Below are 20,755 nucleotides of genomic sequence, written 5' to 3' on the forward strand. Positions count from 1 at the left end.
TTGGTACCTGCCCGGATAGCGGTTGCTGACATGCGCACTCCCAGGTGTGCGTCTCGGCTCCGGTAAGATGGCGGCCGGCAGCAGTGTGGCCCAGAAGACCTGGGAGCTCTCCAATAACATGCAGGAGGTGCAGAGCATTGACGAGATCTACAAATATGACAAGAAACAGCAGCAGGAGATCTTGGCTGCCAAACCCTGGACCAAGGAGTGAGTGGTGACACCCGGAGACATGGACGGGCTGTGTGGGCGGGTGACAGCGGGCAGGGTGCTCCGGGGAGATGAGATGTTATTCTATGTGGTGACAGAAGGAGCGCTCATCACATACACCGCTGCTGTGCGGCCCTTCTCTCTGCCCTGTGCTGTTGCCTATAGCAACCAATCGGATTCCAGCTCTTAGTTTTCTGAACCTTTGGGAAAATGAAACCTGCGTTCTGATTGGTTGCTATGGGCACCTTTTAACTTAGCAGCTTTTCTGGTCTCTCCTCCAGTGTATGTGTGCACTATGGAACCCGGCGGATTCTGCTGCTCTCCCACGTGTTATAGACTGCATTCTATGCACAGGAAGATTCCGCCGTCCGCCCAAAGAATTAAAGGGTTAGTGCAGCGCTAAACATTTATTCACAAAATAACACACATTACAAAGTTATACAACTTTGTTATGTAAGTGAATAGCCCCTGTGTCTCCCCCACCCCACACACACACCCCGGAAGTGTGGTGCAATATATTCACAGCATTCGTACTGACCCCGGCCGCCATCCTGTGACAATGACGACATCTTCAGTAGGCCGGCCGAACCGCTCCAGCCGTCACTCATGCAGGCCCCCCTTTGCCGCGTCATCAGCTGCTCAGCCGCAATTGGTTAAGCACTGTTATGCTCAGCCAATCGCGCCTGAGCAGCTGATGACGCAGCAAAGGGGGGCCGGCATGAGGGACGGCTGGAGCGGTTCGGCCGGCCTACTGAAGATGTCGTCATTGTCACAAGATGGTGGCCGGGGTTGGCACAAATGCGGTGAGTATAATACACCACACTTCCGGGGTGGGGGTTAACACGGGAAAGGGGGCCATTCACATAACACACTTAAAAAGTTGTATGACTTTGTAATGTGTGGTGTTTTGTAGTGTTGTCACGATACCAGAATTTTGAGTTCAATACCAATACCAACTTTTTTTTTTTTTCAATGCTCGATACCAATTCGATACTGAATAAATTACATAAAAAAACCTCACAAGAATAGAAATTGAAACACTAGCTAGCTGGGGATGATGGGAGTTGTAGTCATGTAACACACACCAGCTATCAAGGGGATGGTGGGGGCTGTAGTCATGTAACACACTTCAGCTACCAGGGGGATGGCAGGGGCTGTAGTCATGTAACACACACTTCAGCTACCAGGAGGATGGTGGGGGCTGTAGTCATGTAACACACACTTCAGCTACCAGGAGGATGGTGGGGGCTGTAGTCATGTAACACACACTTCAGCTACCAGGGGGATGGTGGGGGCTGTAGTCATGTAACACACACTTCAGCTACCAGGGGGCTGTAGTCATGTAACACACACTTCAGCTACCAGGAGGATGGTGGGGGCTGTAGTCATGTAACACACACTTCAGCTATTTGAGGATGGTGGGGGCTGTAGTCATGTAACACACTTCAGCTACCAGGGGTATGGTGGGGGCTGTAGTCATGTAACACACTTCAGCTACCAGGGGGATGGTGGGGGCTGTAGTCATGTAACACACACCAGCTATCAAGGGGATGGTGGGGGCTGTAGTAATGTAACACACACCAGCTATCAAGGGGATGGTGGGGGCTGTAGTCATGTAAAACACACTTCAGCTACCAGGAGGATGGTGGGGGCTGTAGTCATGTAAAACACCAGCTATCAAGGGGATGGTGGGGGCTGTAGTCATGTAGCACACTTCAGCTACCAGGGGATGGTGGGGGCTGTAGTCATGTAGCACACTTCAGCTACCAGGAGGATGGTGGGGGCTGTAGTCATGTAACACACCAGCTATCAAGGGGATGGTGGGGGCTGTAGTCATGTAAAACACACTTCAGCTACCAGGAGGATGGTGGGGGCTGTAGTCATGTAACACACACCAGCTATCAAGGGGATGGTGGGGGCTGTAGTCATGTAAAACACACTTCAGCTACCAGGAGGATGGTGGGGGCTGTAGTCATGTAACACATACTTCAGCTATCAAGGGGATGGTGGGGGCTGTAGTCATGTAACACACACTTCAGCTATCAAGGGGATGGTGGGGGCTGTAGTCATGTAACACACACTTCAGCTACCAGGAGGATGGTGGGGGCTGTAGTCATGTAACACACACCAGCTACCAGGAGGATGGTGGGGGCTGTAGTCATGTAACACACACCAGCTATCAAGGGGATTGTGGGGGCTGTAGTCATGTAACACACACCAGCTATCAAGGGAATTGTGGGGGCTGTAGTCATGTAACACACACCAGCTATCAAGGGGATTGTGGGGGCTGTAGTCATGTAACACACACCAGCTATCAAGGGGATGGTGGGGGCTGTAGTCATGTAACACACACCAGCTATCAAGGGGATGGTGGGGGCTGTAGTCATGTAAAACACACTTCCGCTACCAGGAGGATGGTGGGGGCTGTATTCATGTAACACAAACATCAGCTATTGGGATGATGAGGGCTGTAGTCATGTAACACACACAGTTCAGCTATTGGGATGATGAGGGTTGTAGTTGCACATTTCGTGCTTCCAGGGCTTGGTGACCAGGATCTGGGCGGCAGGGTAATCTGCAGGTTACAGCCCCCCTCCCCCATCAGCGCACGGCCGACCTCCTGGTCATCCCCCACTGATGTCTGCCCCGGAGTTATCTGAGGGCCCTGGCCGCTCCTCCTCACAGTCCTGCGGCCCCCACCTCACAGTGCAGCCAGATGGAGTGGCCGCATCTCCTCCGTCCTCCTCTCCCCGACACCCGCTCTCCCTCTTCAGCCTCTTCACCTCCTCTCCCTTCTCCTCCGTCGTCCTCTCTCCCGGACCGCCCACTCTCCCTCTTCAGCCTCTTCACCTCCTCTCCCTTCTCCTCCGTCCTCCTCTCTCCCGGACCGCCCCCTCTCCCTCTTCAGCCTCTTCACCTCCTCTCCCTTCTCCTCCGTCCTCCTCTCTCCCGGACCGCCTGCTCTCCCTCTTCAGCCTCCTCACCTCCAGCCTTCTCCTCCGTCCTCCTCTCCCCGACCCCCGCTCTCCGTCTTCAGCTTCCTCACCTCCAGCCTTCTCTGTCCTCCTCTCCCGGACGTCCGGCTCTCCTCCGTGCAGCTCCACATGCCACATAAATGATCTCTCTGATAACAGAGTCTGGCTGAGCCGGACCCTATTATCAGAGAGACACCGGCAGCGGGGGTCTGCTACACACAGTAGCCGACCCCTGCAGCATACGGAGCGGCTCAGGAGGGGTTAATGCCGCTGTCAAGTGTGACAGCGGCATCTACACAGTTACACAGCCGGCACTAGCAATTGCTATGTGCCGGCTATTTGAAATTGGCGCCGCCGGGAACGGAGGGAGAGAGAGCGCGGAGGAAGTGACAGGTGGGAGCAGGGGGCGGCACACAGAGAACACGGCCGGCGCTCAGATAGCCGCCGGCCGTGTTCTCTGCTCTATACTTTGTTAAACTGCACTATAATGCTAATTAAAGTTTCGATACCAGGAAATCCTGGTATCGAACCGTTTTTTTGCCCGAAATATCGATAGTAGTATCGATATTTCGGTGCATCGTGCATCCCTAGTGTTTTGTGAATAAATGTTAAGCGCCGCACTACCCCTTTAACCTTTTTATTCTTTGGACGGACGGCGGAATCTGCCTGACCATAGAATGGAGTCTATAGCACAGGCAGAGGGTGAAGCAATGGCGCGCAGGGACGAACGGAGTCGGCCAGTCCTGACCCTAAGGCCGCCTTCACTAAGTTTCATGGGGATTCTGCGCCAAAAACCATGCGAATCTATGTGAGCTCTGCTTGTTTTCAATAGGAGTCCTGCACTGATTGTAAAGTGAATGCGTCTACTTCAAATCACGCTTCAAGCGACTCTGTACCCACAATCTGACACCCCCCTGCCTTTAATCCAAGATCTGTCCTGGGGTCCGTTCGGCAGCCCTGTGCCAAACTGGAGTGGCCTAGATTGTGTATATGCATTAGGCTGGCACCACCTCTCTGTCTCTGCTCCCTGCCCTCCTTATCATTAGGAATGCCCCAGGCAGATTTTCTACTATTCATCACCCGTGTCAGCACAGCACATGGGCTGGATCGTTAAGGCACCTGTGTAGTTTTCACTGCAGAGTTAGGGCACAGATACTCCAAGCCCCGTTAGTTTGACACAGAGCTGTAAGTTTAAGGGTCCACACGTACAGACTCACAGCGTAAATCTCGCTGCGAGTGTGTCAGATCCCGGCAGTTCACTGTCACTACATACTCTATCTTTGCAGATGACACCAAGCTTTGTAGTACAGTACAGTCTATGGAGGATGTGCAGATATTACAGGATGACTTAGACACACTGAGTGTTTGGGCGTCCACTTGGCAAATGAGGTTCAATGTGGATAAATGTAAAGTTATGCACCTGGGTACTAATAACCCGCATGCATCATATGTCCTGGGGGGAGTTACTCTGGGAGAGTCACTGATAGAGAAGGATCTGGGTGTACTTGTAGATAATAGACTACAGAACAGTACACAATGTCAGTCAGCTGCTTCTAAGGCCAGCAGGATATTGTCATGCATTAAAACAGGCCTGGACTCACGGGACAGGGATATAATATTACCGCTTTATAAAGCTTTGGTGCGGCCTCATCTGGAGTATGCCGTCCAGTTTTGGAACCCGATTCATAAAAAGGATGTTCTAGAGCTGGAGAGGGTACAAAGACGGGCAACTAAACTAATAAGGGGAATGGAACATCTTAGTTATGAGGAGAGATTAAAAGAATTACATTTGTTTAGTCTGGAGAAGAGAGGTTTAAGGGGAGATATGATTAATTTATTTAAATATATAAATGGCCCTACAAGAAATATGGGGAAAAGATGTTCCAGGTAAAACCCCCTCAAAGGACAAGAGGGCACTGCCTCCGCCTGGTGAAAAAAAGGTTCAATCTCCGGAGGCGACAAGCCTTCTTTACCATGAGAACAGTGAATCTGTGGAACAGTCTACCACAGGATCTGGTCACAGCAACAACAGTAGAGGGCTTCAAAACCAGCCTAGACAAGTTCTTAGACCAAAATAATATAAATGCATATGTATAGAACCTATCACCCCTCCCCCTTCCCTGTATCCATCCCCTCCTTGGTTGAACTTGATGGACATGTGTCTTTTTTCAACCGTATTAACTATGTAACTATGTAACTCGCAACGGTCTGAACGAACGATGCATGTATGTAATTCTGCCGTCCCCTTAACCCCTTCTGCTGCCGCTCTGCTGTGTCTGTATATATGTTACCTGTCCTCCCTGCACAGAGTCCCGCTGTCCTGCTCTCCCGCTCGGCCAATCAGTGTGTTGCCCAGCCGCAGCCACTGATTGGCCGGGCACAAGAGCAAGTTCAGTTCAGACCACTGCGAGTATGTAGTGACAGGGAACTGCCAGGACCTGACAGACTTGCTGCAAGTCTGTACGTGTGGACAGACCCTTAAAGTTGTTTTTTAGGACAATAACTGCATCACCTGCAGAACTCAGCTCTTTCTGTCGCTCCTTAGAAATGAGTAGAGTCGGTGGGGTTTGATATGGAAATCGTTGGGGGGGGGGTACAGAGGTTGGACACCCCCACGACCTTCTACTTTTGCCCTATTCTGTGGATATGGGAAAAGTTTATTTTTCCTGGACAACCTCTTTAAATCCCTAAAAGTCTGGGGTCTGCAATGTCTACTTTACTCCTTTTAATGTTGTGGAAGAGGCTTAATTACATTTTTTTTCAGCCTCTGATGTTGTTTTAATAGTGTTTGATACAGCTACTGTATTACTTTACACAGTGACAGTGCTCCAGCTTGAAATGCTATAATACTTGCTTCTCTCGACTCGATCTAATCGATGGTGGTGTCACGGCTGATCAAAACTTTTGATGTGTCTCTGTGACATGTGAAAAGTTTTTTTTTTTTTTAATGACTGTTCAAATTTTAAACACTTTTCATAGGTCATACAGACCCATTCAAAGTATTAATGGGACGGGGTCTCCCCCTCTTTGTTTTGTACAGCCAGGAATCTGTCAGCTGAAATTGATGTTCCAAACTACTGAAGCTGGGCCTTATTACACAGAGCGATAATCGTCCAAATCAGGTCAGTTATTGCTCCGTGTAATAGAGACGATGATCATCAGCTGATCGTATCTTTTGGTCCTGACCTAAAGCAACGGTCAACGACTGTGTGTTTAGGTCTGTAACATCTAAGCACCTAATATATCTGTCAATTCTGCAGCTGGTCCTTCTCACTTAAAGGAGAAGTCAGGCACTGCCATGATTTTTAGAAGCGGAGGGGGGGAAACATAATCACTACTACTCACCTGTCCAGCGCCGGATTGCCGCTCTGGGACCCCCGTCAGGCTCCTGGATCATCTTCTCAGCCGATCAGTAACTGGGACGGCACTCCAATCACTTGTGATGCATTTTTCCCCTAGTTGTGACGTCATTACAACTCGGGAGGGGGAAATGCTTTCCTGGTGGGGGACAAGGAGGTGCATCGTGGGCATGGGGAGTGGTAAGTAGTGCTTGGTTATTATTTTCCCCCCTGCTGGCTGACAGTTTTTTAAAATCGCCTGGCCACCTCTTTAAGATATTTCATTACCCTATATAACAACATGAGAAGCTAAAAAAAAAAAAATATATAGAGAAGGCTAATACTGGGTATTAGTTCAGTACTCAGAAAATGTAAGAATTCCTGTATTTAGCTTTCTCACCGTACCCTGGTTTTGTTTTACAGTCATCATTACTTCAAATACTGCAAAGTATCTGCCTTGGCACTGCTGAAGATGGTGATGCATGCCAGATCTGGAGGAAACCTGGAGGTGATGGGTCTGATGCTGGGAAAGGTGGATGGAGAAACCATGATTATTATGGACAGCTTTGCTTTACCAGTTGAAGGAACTGAAACCCGGGTGAACGCACAGGCCGCTGCTTATGAATATATGGCTGCCTATATAGAAAATGCAAAGCAGGTACTATTGTTGTGGAATGAACAGATCTATGAGCCTTTACTTCACATAACTGTTTTTTTTTTCCAATGAAAATATGGATCCAAACATATAGCATCCAAAAGATAATATATTGCTGTATGTTTCAGTCTGTTTGGGCCTATCTGAAGAGTTGGCGAAACCTCACTTCTCCATTAAAGGGATTGTCCAGCGCTACAAAAACATGGCCACTTTCTTCCAGAGACAGTACCACTCTTGTCTCCAGTCTGGGTGCAGGTTTTGTAACTCTATTCCATTGAAGTGAATGGAGCTTTATTGCACACCACACCGGAACTGGAGACAAGAGTGTCTGTTTTTGTAGAGCTGGATAATCCCTTTAAAAGGAACCTTTCAGGTCCCTTAACCTGTATAAGCCCTTCCCAGTATCTTGTAGCAGCAGGGCACAGTATTTAGACACTGCACGTAGGATACTCGGGATGGCTTATAGGGGTTAATGTACATGACAGGTTACCTTTTGAAGGGAACCACCAAGACCCCCACCAGACATGAGCGCATGGATTCCTTGTGGCCTTGTCTGAATGGAGGGGTGATTGAGTATGCACACTGCCACACATTTAATGTCTATGGGGCCAAATACAGTGCTTGGGTATCTCTATCAGTTCTATAGAGTTTGAATCAGGCTGCAGCACACATGCTTATCCACCGCCCATGCTTGGCTGAGTGTTTTTGTGTTCTAAATTGAGAGATGGGTCTGCAGTCAAGTTGCCCAAGTCATAGTCTGCAGTCAAGTTGCCCATCCTTCTTCTCCCTGGCACCAAAGCTAATGTGGCCTTTACATTTCTATGTTGTATGTGTGTATGGGGGCCTTTAGAGCAAGGAGCAAACATTTAACATGACAATTTATGTTAAAAATGTTTCTATTTGTTTTTGACTCAAAAGTCCAGCACTAAATGTGTGTCACTAGAGGGCAGCAGACTCTATTATAATCGCTTTCTCTTCCTCAGGTTGGAAGACTTGAAAATGCGATTGGCTGGTACCACAGTCACCCTGGCTATGGCTGCTGGCTTTCAGGAATAGATGTCAGTACCCAAATGCTGAATCAACAATTCCAGGAGCCCTTTGTTGCTGTCGTGGTGAGTATTATTATTATTATTATTATTTATTTATAGAGCTCCCTTGATTCCAGAGCGCAATACAAGAGAGGGGGTAACAAACAGGAACAATACAAGATCAAAAACACATTACATAAAGGCAAATGGCAGACTGGTACTTGGGGGAAGAGGACCCTACCCGTGAGGGCTTGCAATCTATAATGTATTTTGTCTTCAACCTCATAAAAGGATCACATTGAGATGAAATTGTGAGAAGTAAAACTAGTCCTACTTTACGTCTTATGTTCTGATTTTATTTGTACTCTTAAAGTCCTACAAGGCAGTTCTACAAGTCTGAAAGCTTTTCTACAAACTGATCCTTTCATGACAATTGTTCCTATAACCATCACATTTTCTTCCTTAGATCGATCCAACCAGGACAATATCTGCAGGCAAAGTCAATCTTGGAGCTTTCAGGACATACCCAAAGGTAATGTGTTTAGTAGTAGATGCTAAAGATTTGGCCAATTTTTGTATGCCTTTGTATATGTTCATGGTGTAATATATATTTAGACAGCATGTTTATTAAACGAAATCTGTCACTAGGTTTATTGTGCCTTAAATGAGGGCAGCATAAAACAGTGATATAAATGCTAAATAGATCTTCCATCATTTTGTTCAGCCGTTCTCCTAATATGCAGGAGAATAGGATTCTTACCACATCCCTCCCTCCAGCTGCTGATTGACAGACTGCCTATACCCTTAGATAGGGCAGCATAAACCTACTGACAGTCTCTTTAAACAGTACATATTTCATGTGTGTGTTTCTTTGTATGTATATATGTGTGTTACTTTAGTTATGTGATCATAGAACTCTTGTATTTTTTTCTGATGATTAGGGATACAAGCCTCCAGATGAAGGTCCATCAGAATACCAGACTATCCCCTTGAATAAAATAGAAGATTTTGGGGTGCACTGTAAACAGTAAGCAACGTATTATGTCAGTGTATAAACAGATCATTATTAGGAAACATTTTCACGCAGTACATTTGTTGGGAACATTTCTGTGACTGTCCACTCACCTGAATGGGTCTTGTGGAAATCCACATGCCTGTGATTGATATATCTTTAAAGGGACAATCAGGTTTGCACATACAAATCTATTTGGAGCTGTAGTGTTATCGACACTGCTTGTAATGTTACCTGTCTATCCCAATCTGTTGAGCCTTTCTGGAGCTATATGTAAATTAGCTGGTTTGATGCATTAGCAGCATCTTATTCCCAGATCCAGTGCTAACACTGGCGGTAAAGCAGCTGGGCTGTGTTACTGTGCAAGTCACAACAGTGAACAGAGATGAATTAATATTTATTAGTTGGGGGCTGGGGAACACCCCCAATGCACCAAACTAGGTCATTTACATATTGCAATTTGTATCTTTAGTTCAAAAACTACGCAATTTATATAAATAAACATTTGTTTAATGCTAATGAGCAAAAACATTTTTCCCCAAAGGTGTCCATAGTCTTTAATGCTTTGCATTTAACCCCTAGACAACCCTGGACGTAGGGTTACGTCATGGAAGTCTGTCCCCTTACGTCCTGGGTGTTTCTCCCGCTATGAAGCGCGCTCCGGAGCGGAGCGTGCTTCATAGCAGGTGGGGGCCGGCTGCAAACAGCAGCCGGGACCTCACCGGTAATGACACGCTGCAGCGATCGCGCTGCCGCGTGTCATTAACCCCTTAAACGCCGCGACCGTGGCGTTTAAGTATAAGTGACAGGGGGAGTCCCCTGTCACTTACCGATCGGGACCCCCGCAGTGTGACTGCGGGGGTCCCGATCGTTGAAACGGACTGCCGGAGGTCTCTTACCTGCCTCCGCGCGGTCCGATCGGCGATCTGCTACACTGAGCCTGCACAGGCAGGCTCAATGAGCAGATCGCCGATAACACTGATCAATGCTATGCCTATGGCATAGCAATGATCAGTGTATAAATCAAAGTAGTGTATGTAAAAGTCACCCAAAGGGACTTCAAAAGTGTAAAAAAAAAAAAAGTTCAAAACACTATTACACTACCCCAAAGCCCCTCCCCCAATAAAAGTCTAAATCACCCCCCTTTCCCATTATATAAATAAAACATATAAAAGTAAATAAATAGATATATAATATGCCGTAGCGTGCGTAATTGTCCGATCTATTAAAATATAACAAGCGTCATTGTGATCGGTAAACGGCGTACACGAAAAGAGGGAAAAAAGTGTGCAGATTACCGATTTTATGTTACATTATATATTAAAAAAAATCAATAAAAAGTGATCAAAACGTCCGATCTTCACAAATATGGTATTAATAAAAACTAGAGATCATGGCAGAAAAAATTACACCCCATACAGCCCCGTAGGTGAAAAAATAAAACTGTTATAAGCGTCACAATAGGCCCATTTTATTAATATTTAATTGCCAAAAAAAAAGGATTTCATAAAAATATATATATACATAACATTAGAGAATCTGTGTAACCTGCATATGGTTGTGTTCGGACTGACCTATAAAATAATAGTGTCATGTCGCTGTTACCATATAGTGCATTACGTAGACACAGGAACCCCCCAAACGTTACCATATTGCATTCTTATTTACGATTTCACCTATTTATATCTTCATAAATAATATATTTGGAATTCCATCATACATGTTAAGGTAAAATGAATGACGCCATTACACAGTACAACTATTCCTGTAAAAAACAAGCACTTACATGGCTTGTAGATAGAAAACTGAGAGTGCTAGAGCTCTTAGAAGGGGAGGAGGGAAAAACGAAAACACTAAGATCACAATTTGCGCGGTCCACTGGGTCATTTTGGGCCTGGTCCTCAAAGGGTTAAAGAGTTAATGTTATTTTGCCTTCACTTAGGTATTATGCTTTGGAGGTGACATACTTCAAATCTTCTCTTGACCGCAAGCTACTGGAACTTTTGTGGAATAAGTACTGGGTGAATACATTAAGCTCTTCCAGTCTACTAACAGTAAGTATCTCATATACTTCTGCCTACTTACTAATCCCCCATGTGCTGCTTACATTGATAATGTCTTGCCCTTGGTTAAAGGGGTTATGCAGCGCTACAAAAACATGGCCACTTTTCCCCCTCTATTGTCTCCAGATTGGGTGTGGTTTCCAACTAAATTTCATTTTAATTGCAAACCGCACCTGAACTAGAGACAATAGAGGGGGAAAAGTGGCCATGTTTTTGTAGCGCTGGATAACCCCTTTAAGGCCTGCTTCAATTCGGATGCAAGCAAGGAGGATTGTGGAAAGTGTCTGCACTGGTGCATGGCAGCAGCAAAATCACAGTTTAGAGAGGAAACCAGAGAGAGATAGATAGAGAGAGATAGATAGATATATGGTACACATCTGATTTTTACTTTCTTTGCCTCATGACCCAACCGCTTTAAGTTTAACCCCTAAGTGATCACTTAGCATATGGGCTTTACAGTAAAAAATATTTACAGGGTTCCTTATCTAAGTAGGTATTCCTAATGTAAATGGTAGTCAGGTGTTAAAGTATACTTTTTACTGTTTAGTTGTTACTAGTGATGAGCGAATACTGTTTGATTGAATAGATATTAGATCGAATAGTGAGATATTCGATATTCGTACAAATATCCCGCGAATATTTGATAAATATTCGATAAGCGTTCAAATCCCCCAGCTTCCGGTTTCACCCTTCAAATGGTCAAATAGATGTTTTTTCACTAATCGAATACTTGTTCTCATAGACTTTAATGGGACCGTGTATTCGATCGAATATTCAAATATTCGTACGAATATCGAATATTCGAATAACTCATTATTCGCTCATCACTAGTTGTTACAGAAACAGCATTTATCTTTCCAGCTTTTTCTACAATGGGCTCCCAAAAGAAAACAGCCTGGATCGGTCCTTTTCTAGGGAGAAGCTAAAGGCTGCTGGCCCAGTGTCTTGTGTCCAAGAGACCTGCTCCTTTACATAAACATAAGTTCATCATTGGTACTCTTACATGTACTAAATGACATTCAAAAGGCGCTTTGTATATGCCTGGCGATTGGATTGTTTTCCCGCAATAGAAATCAATGGCATATCTCTCTGCTATGGCCCATGTAATCTTCAGAAGTCTTACCCTAGTTTCCCCCTGCACAATGATATTATAGAACTGCAATACATTGGTTGCAATATCATAGTATGAGTGACCCATGTAAGACTGCTCGAGTTTAGATGTGAGAGGCATGCAGATTACTATACATTCCATGGAGTGATTTGTGGGTATGGGCCACTAACTCTAAGGACTGGTAAACGTGTAGTCCCTTTTGTCTCGCCTTTTTTGTGGCTCTGCTATACTCTTGTATTCTCTGACAAAATCAAACAAAATTTGAAATTTCCAAAAATCAAATGGCATGCCGGAGCCTGAAGGAGGGGGTGGTAGCATTTAGTGCAGTGTTTACCGAGCTGCTACGGTCACTGCAAGAGCTGGGGGCAGTCCGAGGGACTGGATGGGATTTCATGGTTAGACAAATTCTTTGTAAACATTGTGTGTTTGGTAATGCTTTCTTACTCTCCTCATGTACATTAATGTCTGGGTAAACAGGCTGAGACTACTTGTATTCTGTAAGCACTGAAACCCATTTATCATCATGTACAACTTTCAGGGCAAATAAACTTTACTCCATACCATGACTATAGATATAACCATGGCTTAATCCTCAGGGTTTTCAGTGCATCCTGCTTCTGTTGTATAGTAAAACTTGTTTTTTTATTTCTTGCTGTCTGCTTATAATAATTTCAGAATTTAATTAAATAATTTTTTTTTTCCTTTGAGCCAAATAGTTCCTGAAAGATACAACTGCAAAGCCAGGGCTACAAGGCATCCTTGGTTTTGTAACATAGATTGTGACATTGCATCTAATGGTTTGCCGCCATGGTTACATTGCAGCATACCATGGCCGTGACACAACAGGCTCCCAAAATCCGTATTTGATGGATATTTTGGTCACAAGTCACACACATTCTTGAGAACATTGACCTCCATACATGTTTTTTTGTTACTGTGACTTTTGTCATGCAGCAGCAAATTGCACTTCTATTTTGGATGTGCAACTTAAATGCGTCATGTACCTTTAATCTCAGGCCAGGATTGTGTCTCTACGACTGCATCCGATATAGCATTTAGATTATTTGATAGAACCCTATTAGCTTTATACACAGTAATACAAGCAGTATTACATGCTTGGCCTTAGTCTCACAGTTCTATGTGTTTGGCTTTATTTAGTTCATATTGTTCCTTTTGGTTAGAATTCCTATTGTTTGTGTCATGGTTCTATATAATTAAAAGAAGATGCGAAAGTTAATTAATCAAGACTACCATTTCTCAAGAATCTGCATTCTCCTATAGTCCTGTGTGATTTATGTGTATAGCTGGGGAAGAGCATAAGCATCACAGTGGATCTGTAACGTGTGTTATGTTTCACACGTTATACAATACCATGAGATATTATGGCATTTTATACTGATCTAAGCTAAAGCCAGGAACAGATTATAAACAGGGAACAGTTCATAAAGGAAAGACCCAGATTTCTCCTCTTTCCAATTCAATTCCTGGCTTTGGCTGCAAAAATCTGTCCAAGTTGTGCCGTACAGGAAGGCGTAAATGGTTGTAGTAGAGAACAAGTTGGTTTAGGAGGGCACACCATGGGCTCCAAACATCACTTATGTTCTTCTATAGTACTAAGGAAAGAGGCTGATGGTGGTTCTCAGGTTTATTCATTTGTGTTTTTTTTTCTCCCTATAGAACGCTGACTACACAACGGGACAGGTATTTGACCTGTCTGAGAAACTGGAGCAATCTGAGGCTCAGCTTGGTCGTGGAAGCTTCATGTTGGGATTAGAAACACATGATAGAAAGTCTGAAGACAAATTAGCCAAAGCTACAAGAGACAGGTATTCTATCAAGATATTGGTAATTTTAGATGTATTTAAACATCTCTGAGAAATCTGTGTGTAAACTCAGCTTTAAGCTGATCAAATACATGAGGGGGTTGTCTTGAGTTTTTGTTCACCCAACAAATGTTCCGTAAACATGAATGCTCTGCTTCAGTGAGTATGCATAGCAGTGGCAGCAGTACATCGTACATCAGGGGACCTCATTAGTTGCAATATTTTTTAATACGTCAAACGTTTTGTTCGGTCGGTGTCTTACTGTTAAAGGGGTATTCCCCCCAAGAGCTAAAAAAATTAAATGCCCCCAAACCTAGCTGTTCTTACTCACCATGTCCCCCTGAGTATTTTGAGCCTTTCTAGCTGCTGCCGTTCCCGAGAGTTTTACGTACAAGCGCCGCTGTGTCGGGGATGATTGTTCTGAGGACCGGTGCGGGAGAGGAGCAGTGGTGGGGGGGGGGTGCAGGGTGGATTTGCTGGATTGTGGTGCCGGGTGAGTTCCAGGGGTGGGGGAGTGGCCGGCCTGCTTTCACAGAGGGAGACGGTGATCTGCAGCAGCAGCTGTCACTGTCCTCTATCACTTCAATGGGCAGGGTTAGAAGCGCTAGCCCGGCCCATTGAAGAAACTGAGGACACGTGATGCCGTCTCGGAGGGTGCGGGCCAGGAGCACAGAGCCGTGTCGGAGTGGACTGAGAGCTGATGATTCTATGCAATCCATGGGGGTGGATGCATCTAGATAACAGCAAAACTGTACAGAATCCATAATAACTTTATATTGGAAAGATGGAAAGCTATGGGTGGGCAATGTATTAATGCAAAAATAATTTTGGGGGGAATACCCCTTTAAGACCCCTAACAATCACAGGATATAGGTGGAAGACATGTTCAGCTGTGTACTTTATTCCCTGGTTTGCCGGCGGATCCTAACATTTTATGGTAAAGACCCTATTACACAGAGAGATTATCTGCCAAATGGGGCACTGATCCTTCTGTGCAATATAGCCAGTGATCAGTCGACAAATAAGCAAACGTTTACACGGCCTTAAAATAGTACTTTTGCAAAAACTTTTTTTCAAATTAGCTGGTGTCCGTAAGCTATACAAATTTATGAATAATTCTATTAAATATTAAGTCTTCCACTAATTATCAGGTGCTGTGTGTCCTGCAGGAAGTGATGTATTCTTTCCAACTGGATATGGTTCTCTGCTGCCACCTCTGTCCATGTCAGGAACTGTTCATAACAGCAAATCCCCATAGATAGCCTCTCCTGCTCTGGACAGTTCCTTTCACGGACATAGGTGGCAGCAGAGAGCACTGTGTCAGACTGTAAAAAATACACCCCTTAGGACCCGTTTACACTACAGAATCAGTGCCAAAATTCTGTGTGGAACCCCCGCGCGAGGACTCTGCGCCAATACTGCCTATCTGTTTGAATGGGAGGGCTTGCGCCTCTCCACTCAAATACAGTAGTCATACAGCAGTTGATAAGTACTGAAAGACTTGGGATTTTTTTTTTTATAGAATTAATTTACAAATCTGTATAACTTTGAATTAAAAAAAAAACAAACATTTATTTTGTTGTGCCCAACGTTTACCTTTGATCATGTTTCACCGTGAAGCATTTTTTGATCACTCATTGTTTGTTTTTTCCCTTTTTTTCAGCTGCAAAACAACAATTGAAGCAATCCACGGCTTGATGTCACAAGTGATAAAAGATAAACTGTTTAATCAAATTAACACCTCATAAGCCGATCCTCCGCTGTTTGTTGTGTTTTTTTGTTGTTCTATATATGTTTTGTTTTTATTTTATTTTTTTTCTGCCAGTAAGTTGCTTCTTTTATGCAGAAGCTGTAAGATGTCACCAGATAGCACTTACTTCCCTTGTTGGCGCAACAGAAAGCATAGAAAATTTTCACTACTTTTCAGCAGTACCAAACATTTTCAACAGGGTTGCTTTCTGTGCAAATAAAACCTTTGTGCAAACAGTACAAGATTGTTTTCTTCAAATGAGTAAAAGGGATCATAGCAAATTCTGTACATTGGTCAAAAGAGGTCTTTACTCCTACTAGAACAATCCTATTCTTGTATGCAATCTTTCTGGTGCACAATGGGGGAGATTTATCAAACATGGAGTAAAGTGAAACTGTCTCAGTTGCCCCTAGCAACCAATCAGATTCCACCTTTCATTTTCCAAAGAGTCTGTGAGGAAAGAAAGGTGAAATCTGATTGGTTGCTAGGGGCAACGAAGCCAGTTTCACTTTACACCATGTTTGATAAATCACCCCCAATGTTTGCACAAGCCCCAGTTTACCCAAAAATTAGCTACTGATTTATGCTGTCGGTGGTATTTACATTTTCGACGTCTCATAAATTTTTATTGCTTCAGGTCTCGGGCCTGAGACACCCTGTGCATTAGTTATAGCCAGAGGAAGTACATTGCTATGCACTCCGCTTCACAGTTTGCTAACCAATTACAGGAGTCAGGCTCCATAGACTATAATGGGGCTTAACTCTTGTAATAAGCCAAATCACAGGACTGTGTGATATAACTTTTCACATAACAGCAAATTATGTCAAAATTTAGAGATAAATTTACTGACAAGAAAGAATACTTGCACTTAAGGGCAAATGGGAAAGGGTTGTCTTTATGAGACAACCCCTTTAATTGATAACGTTCTGGCCTGCAGCTGCCAGTAGAGGGAGCTAGCTGCATGCAGATTAATGGGATCTGATAAGACCTTTTATACAGAGAATTCTGATGCATGTTTAAATTTTATTAAATTCATTACTAGGGCTTTGGACCTAATAAAATAGTGTTCAAAATGAGTTCCATGTTACGTCTACTGCATCGTCTGTAAAAACGAATACATCTGTGTGCCAACCATTACATCCTGAATTGTCAATAGATGCAAACTCAGAATTGTGCAAAGGAAACATTGCTGCCTGTGTAAGCTGTCAATCTACACTGGACCAACATAGAAGAATACAGAAAGGTGCAGCTTCCATCAGTGATGCTTCACAGATTTTCAACAGATTTTACTGCATGTGTAGAAAAGCGATTGTCATTGCCGTCATTTTATTTGTTACCCACAATGTGACCCAAGGTTCTGCAAAGTAATTACATGATGATATAGTAAGCAAATGCAGTTATTGATTGTGAGTGGATCGATTGAATTCCAGTGTACGTTTGACATCATAAATCTGCATTTATGATGTGTCAGTACAGTAGCATGAATATTCACCCGTGTTGGAGCTGCCGGCATCATAATGAAGGATGCCAGGGGTTCTGCAGTATATAGTCTCTATGGACCATATATTGTGGACATGTGAATGGGCCCTAACTGGAGCTGTGTGTCAGGGACTACTTTCTTTACCGGTCAGTGGAGGAGACCGTAGTACAGAGCTGTAGTTACTAAGGACCAGACTGCAATGCACTCCTAGGAAATACAGCCTCCTGGCTGCATGATAACTCTGGTACCCACCTGCATGGAGGTAAGGAAAGAAGCTAAGGGTGGTTTCACACATGGCATTTTCTGAAAAAAAAAAAAAAAAAAAAACACCATGGATGTAACATGTCTTTTATTAGTGTGGGTTTGTGTTTCTGGGATTTTTTTTGTCCCTTTGGTGGCATTTTTTGGGTCACTTGCAATTTTTCCTGAATGCCATGCTGTAGTGTTGCCATGAATTGCCATGCCATGCTAGGTGTTCAGACCCTCACGGACAACAAGCAAAGCGCAGTGCACAACTGTGTGCTTCACTCCCGCGCCTCCCTGCGATTGCTGTGTCACTGCAGGAGATGGCTTCTAAGACTTACAACGAAGCCTGTACTTTGGAGTGAGTGAAGGGCACGGTTGTGCACTTCACCCAGCTTGTTTGAATGATTTGTCTTGTTCTCAACACCCAGACAATGACTAATCTCTCTGAAAGCACCACAGTAGATACATTGACAGGTAGAAGGTGGATGCACATCAGTCGGTCAATAATCTCTCACAATGCAGATAAGAGATGGACAACAGCATCCAAATAGTGGAATCTTTAGCTGTGTCTTTTTAAATTGCAGGTGCATTAAATTAAAAGCGAAAATTTATCAAGAATTTATTGAGAAATCTGGGTAAATTTCCGGACCCATAGGGTTCTATGGAGCACGGATATCCTTCAAGGGTGTCCATAACGGAAAATAGCTCCAGAAAATGTCAGACCTGGCCTATATTTGTGTTTAATTCCATCACGGAGGCCCCCAAGAACCCTATGGAGGCATCCCAGATTCCAGACCGCTCCAGATGTGCATCCGCAACCTGTCTGGAATTCTGGATTCATTGCATGCCAGTTTTGACCAGCGCAGAGTGCTGATGCTGGCCCTTTTATTGTATGTGCTCCTAACTAGTAGCGTATACAGGTAAATGCATTGCTGTGGGTGACCTGGCTCGGGAGCCCTGTGAATCACTCTTTTGGTCAGAGGCAGCTCTACCCTCTGGCCACAATGCTATATTTTTTGTTTATGATGTTTTCTCCCGTCATAAGTATGGCTCAGAATTTTCCTTGTTTTCAACTGCTGTCAAAAAGTTATACAGATTTGTAAATTGCTGCTATTAAAAAAAAAAAAACTTTCAGTACTTATTTGCAGTATGTCCTGCAGGAAGTGGTGTATTCTTTCTTGTCTGACATGGTGCTCTCTGCTGCCACCTCTGTCCGTCATAGGAACTGTCCAAAGCAGGAAAGGTTTTCTATAGGAATTTGCTACTGCTCTGGTCACAGACAGAGGTAGCACCTGTATGCAATTCTTCCTGCAGGACATACAGCAGTTGATCAGTACTAGAATTTTTTTTTTTTATATGAACAAAAATAACTTTATACAAATATAACTTTCTACAAGTTTATACAAGTATAACTTTCTGATACCAGTTTTTTCTCCGGTGTATCCCTTTAAGAGACTTTATTTTTTTTAAGTCAATGGTAGTTTTTTTTTTTTTTTTTTTTTTTACATACAGCATGCTGAAGATTTTTGGGGGGTTTCAGCCAGTTTGTGCTATTTTTCTTCCCCTAGGCCCTTTTAGGATGAAAAAAAAAACCTAGGAAAGCACACGTGTGTAAATGTGTGAGTTATTTTGTGTGTTTTCCCGCATATTCTTAAAGGGGTACCAACCCCTAGCCGTGGCGCTACCCTGTGATTGTCTCAGCAGGCCATCAGTGTTGAGACTAGTTTGTCATAAAAATGGCGGAGGACCCAGACACACCACAGAGATTAATGCTACAGCTCCTGATATAAAGATTCCTGTCCTCACAGCTCATATCAAGCACATATGTATGACATTGTTTCTCTGGGCTATCAAAACTGGAGGTAAGTGAGATGAATTAGTGTTCATAGGGGCATAACTCTTTGTCATTCATCCTATTGAAGAACACTATAGTCACTCTGCCCCGGACAGAGATGGCAGCTTGCAGAAAACAATAGATTGCATTCAACTGGATCTGCAGGAGAATATAGGTTTAGTATCCCTGTGACACATACTTCCGGTATATCTGCCTTACACTTAGTCTGCATAATAAATGAAGCAATGTTAACATGTGTAATCTAAAAAAAATGTTGAAGTCATTACAATATATGATTTATAACACGCCAAGAGATTTCCAGTCCCAGAAGAATGCACTTATATAGAAACTTTCTAGTAACTTCTCAGTCTGGGCTATTGTTGTGTAGGCAGTCCAGTATAATGTATAAAGTTTCCTACTGTATGCTCCATAGAGTGCAAATAAACACGGCATAACAAAACCGCAGCCAGACTCTAACCAGTAAACTTGACTTTATTGACACATTGTCACTTGAGTGATCCATTACAGAAGGGAGAATTATGCATATGTGCAGGAATCTGCTGATAGGGCCCTGCTCTGCTTTGTATCTGTAGGCGGTGATGTAAGCAGAAAATGATAGAGCCAATGATTGGTGATTCCAATGAGGCACCGCTGCCAAGAGGAGGACAAGTTGAAGGCTGGGAAAGGTTATGGTTAGTGTCAGAACTTAACCCAAACTCTGCCAGAAGAAATATATATTTTTTACTTTTTACAAAATTCTAACTGTATGTATTTTAATGTAATATAAGACTGTATGCAAATGTATACACAGGAAGTGGCTGCAGCGATGACCTGTGATTGGCTGAGCAGGCACTTCTTGTAAGTTGAAAAAAAACAAACAAAAAAAACCCCAGAAAGCATCACTTATCTAGGTCTAGCCAGCATCACAATGAACACAGCAGGGATTTGGGGTATGTTCAGAAACCCATTAATTTAATAAAATATCAGTACTTAAGGGGGACCTGTCGTGACATATAAAAATTTAAAAGTGCCAGCAAATATATAGTTAGCGTTTGCCTTATGTATGTTTTCCATTTTAAAATGTTATAATGCAGCTCTAGCTGTCTGTTTAGTGCCTCATTGTGCTGCTTATGCTTCTGCATTTCACTCTGATCTGGTGGGCGGTCTTTTTTTTATCAGTTTACTCATCTGCAGCAGTGTACAGGGACGTGCAGGGCTGCTGGTCAATCAGC

General features: G+C 43.8%; 2 protein-coding genes across 2 annotated transcripts in view; one reads left to right on the forward strand and one right to left on the reverse strand.

Annotated features, from left to right (window-relative positions):
- The window catches only part of CSPP1 (centrosome and spindle pole associated protein 1), a 65,264-nt gene extending 64,937 nt beyond the window's left edge, over nt 1–327 (reverse strand). Inside the window, exon 1 of the mRNA XM_069957514.1 lies at nt 8–327. Within this exon, the coding sequence (XP_069813615.1) occupies nt 8–32 (25 nt within the window). The 5' untranslated portion in view covers nt 33–327. The remainder of the gene's footprint in view (nt 1–7) is intronic.
- COPS5 (COP9 signalosome subunit 5) lies at nt 23–16,204 on the forward strand. The gene is made up of 8 exons (XM_069957527.1): nt 23–207; nt 6,944–7,178; nt 8,159–8,287; nt 8,670–8,735; nt 9,145–9,230; nt 11,158–11,269; nt 14,067–14,215; nt 15,876–16,204. Exons 1-8 carry the CDS (start codon nt 68–70, stop codon nt 15,958–15,960), a joined length of 1,002 nt encoding a protein of 333 aa, XP_069813628.1. The 5' UTR covers nt 23–67; the 3' UTR covers nt 15,961–16,204.
- Nucleotides 16,205–20,755: the final 4,551 nt, after the last annotated feature.

The sequence above is a fragment of the Dendropsophus ebraccatus genome, chromosome 2, assembly GCF_027789765.1.
Source record: "Dendropsophus ebraccatus isolate aDenEbr1 chromosome 2, aDenEbr1.pat, whole genome shotgun sequence".
Classification (NCBI taxonomy): Eukaryota; Metazoa; Chordata; class Amphibia; order Anura; family Hylidae; genus Dendropsophus; species Dendropsophus ebraccatus.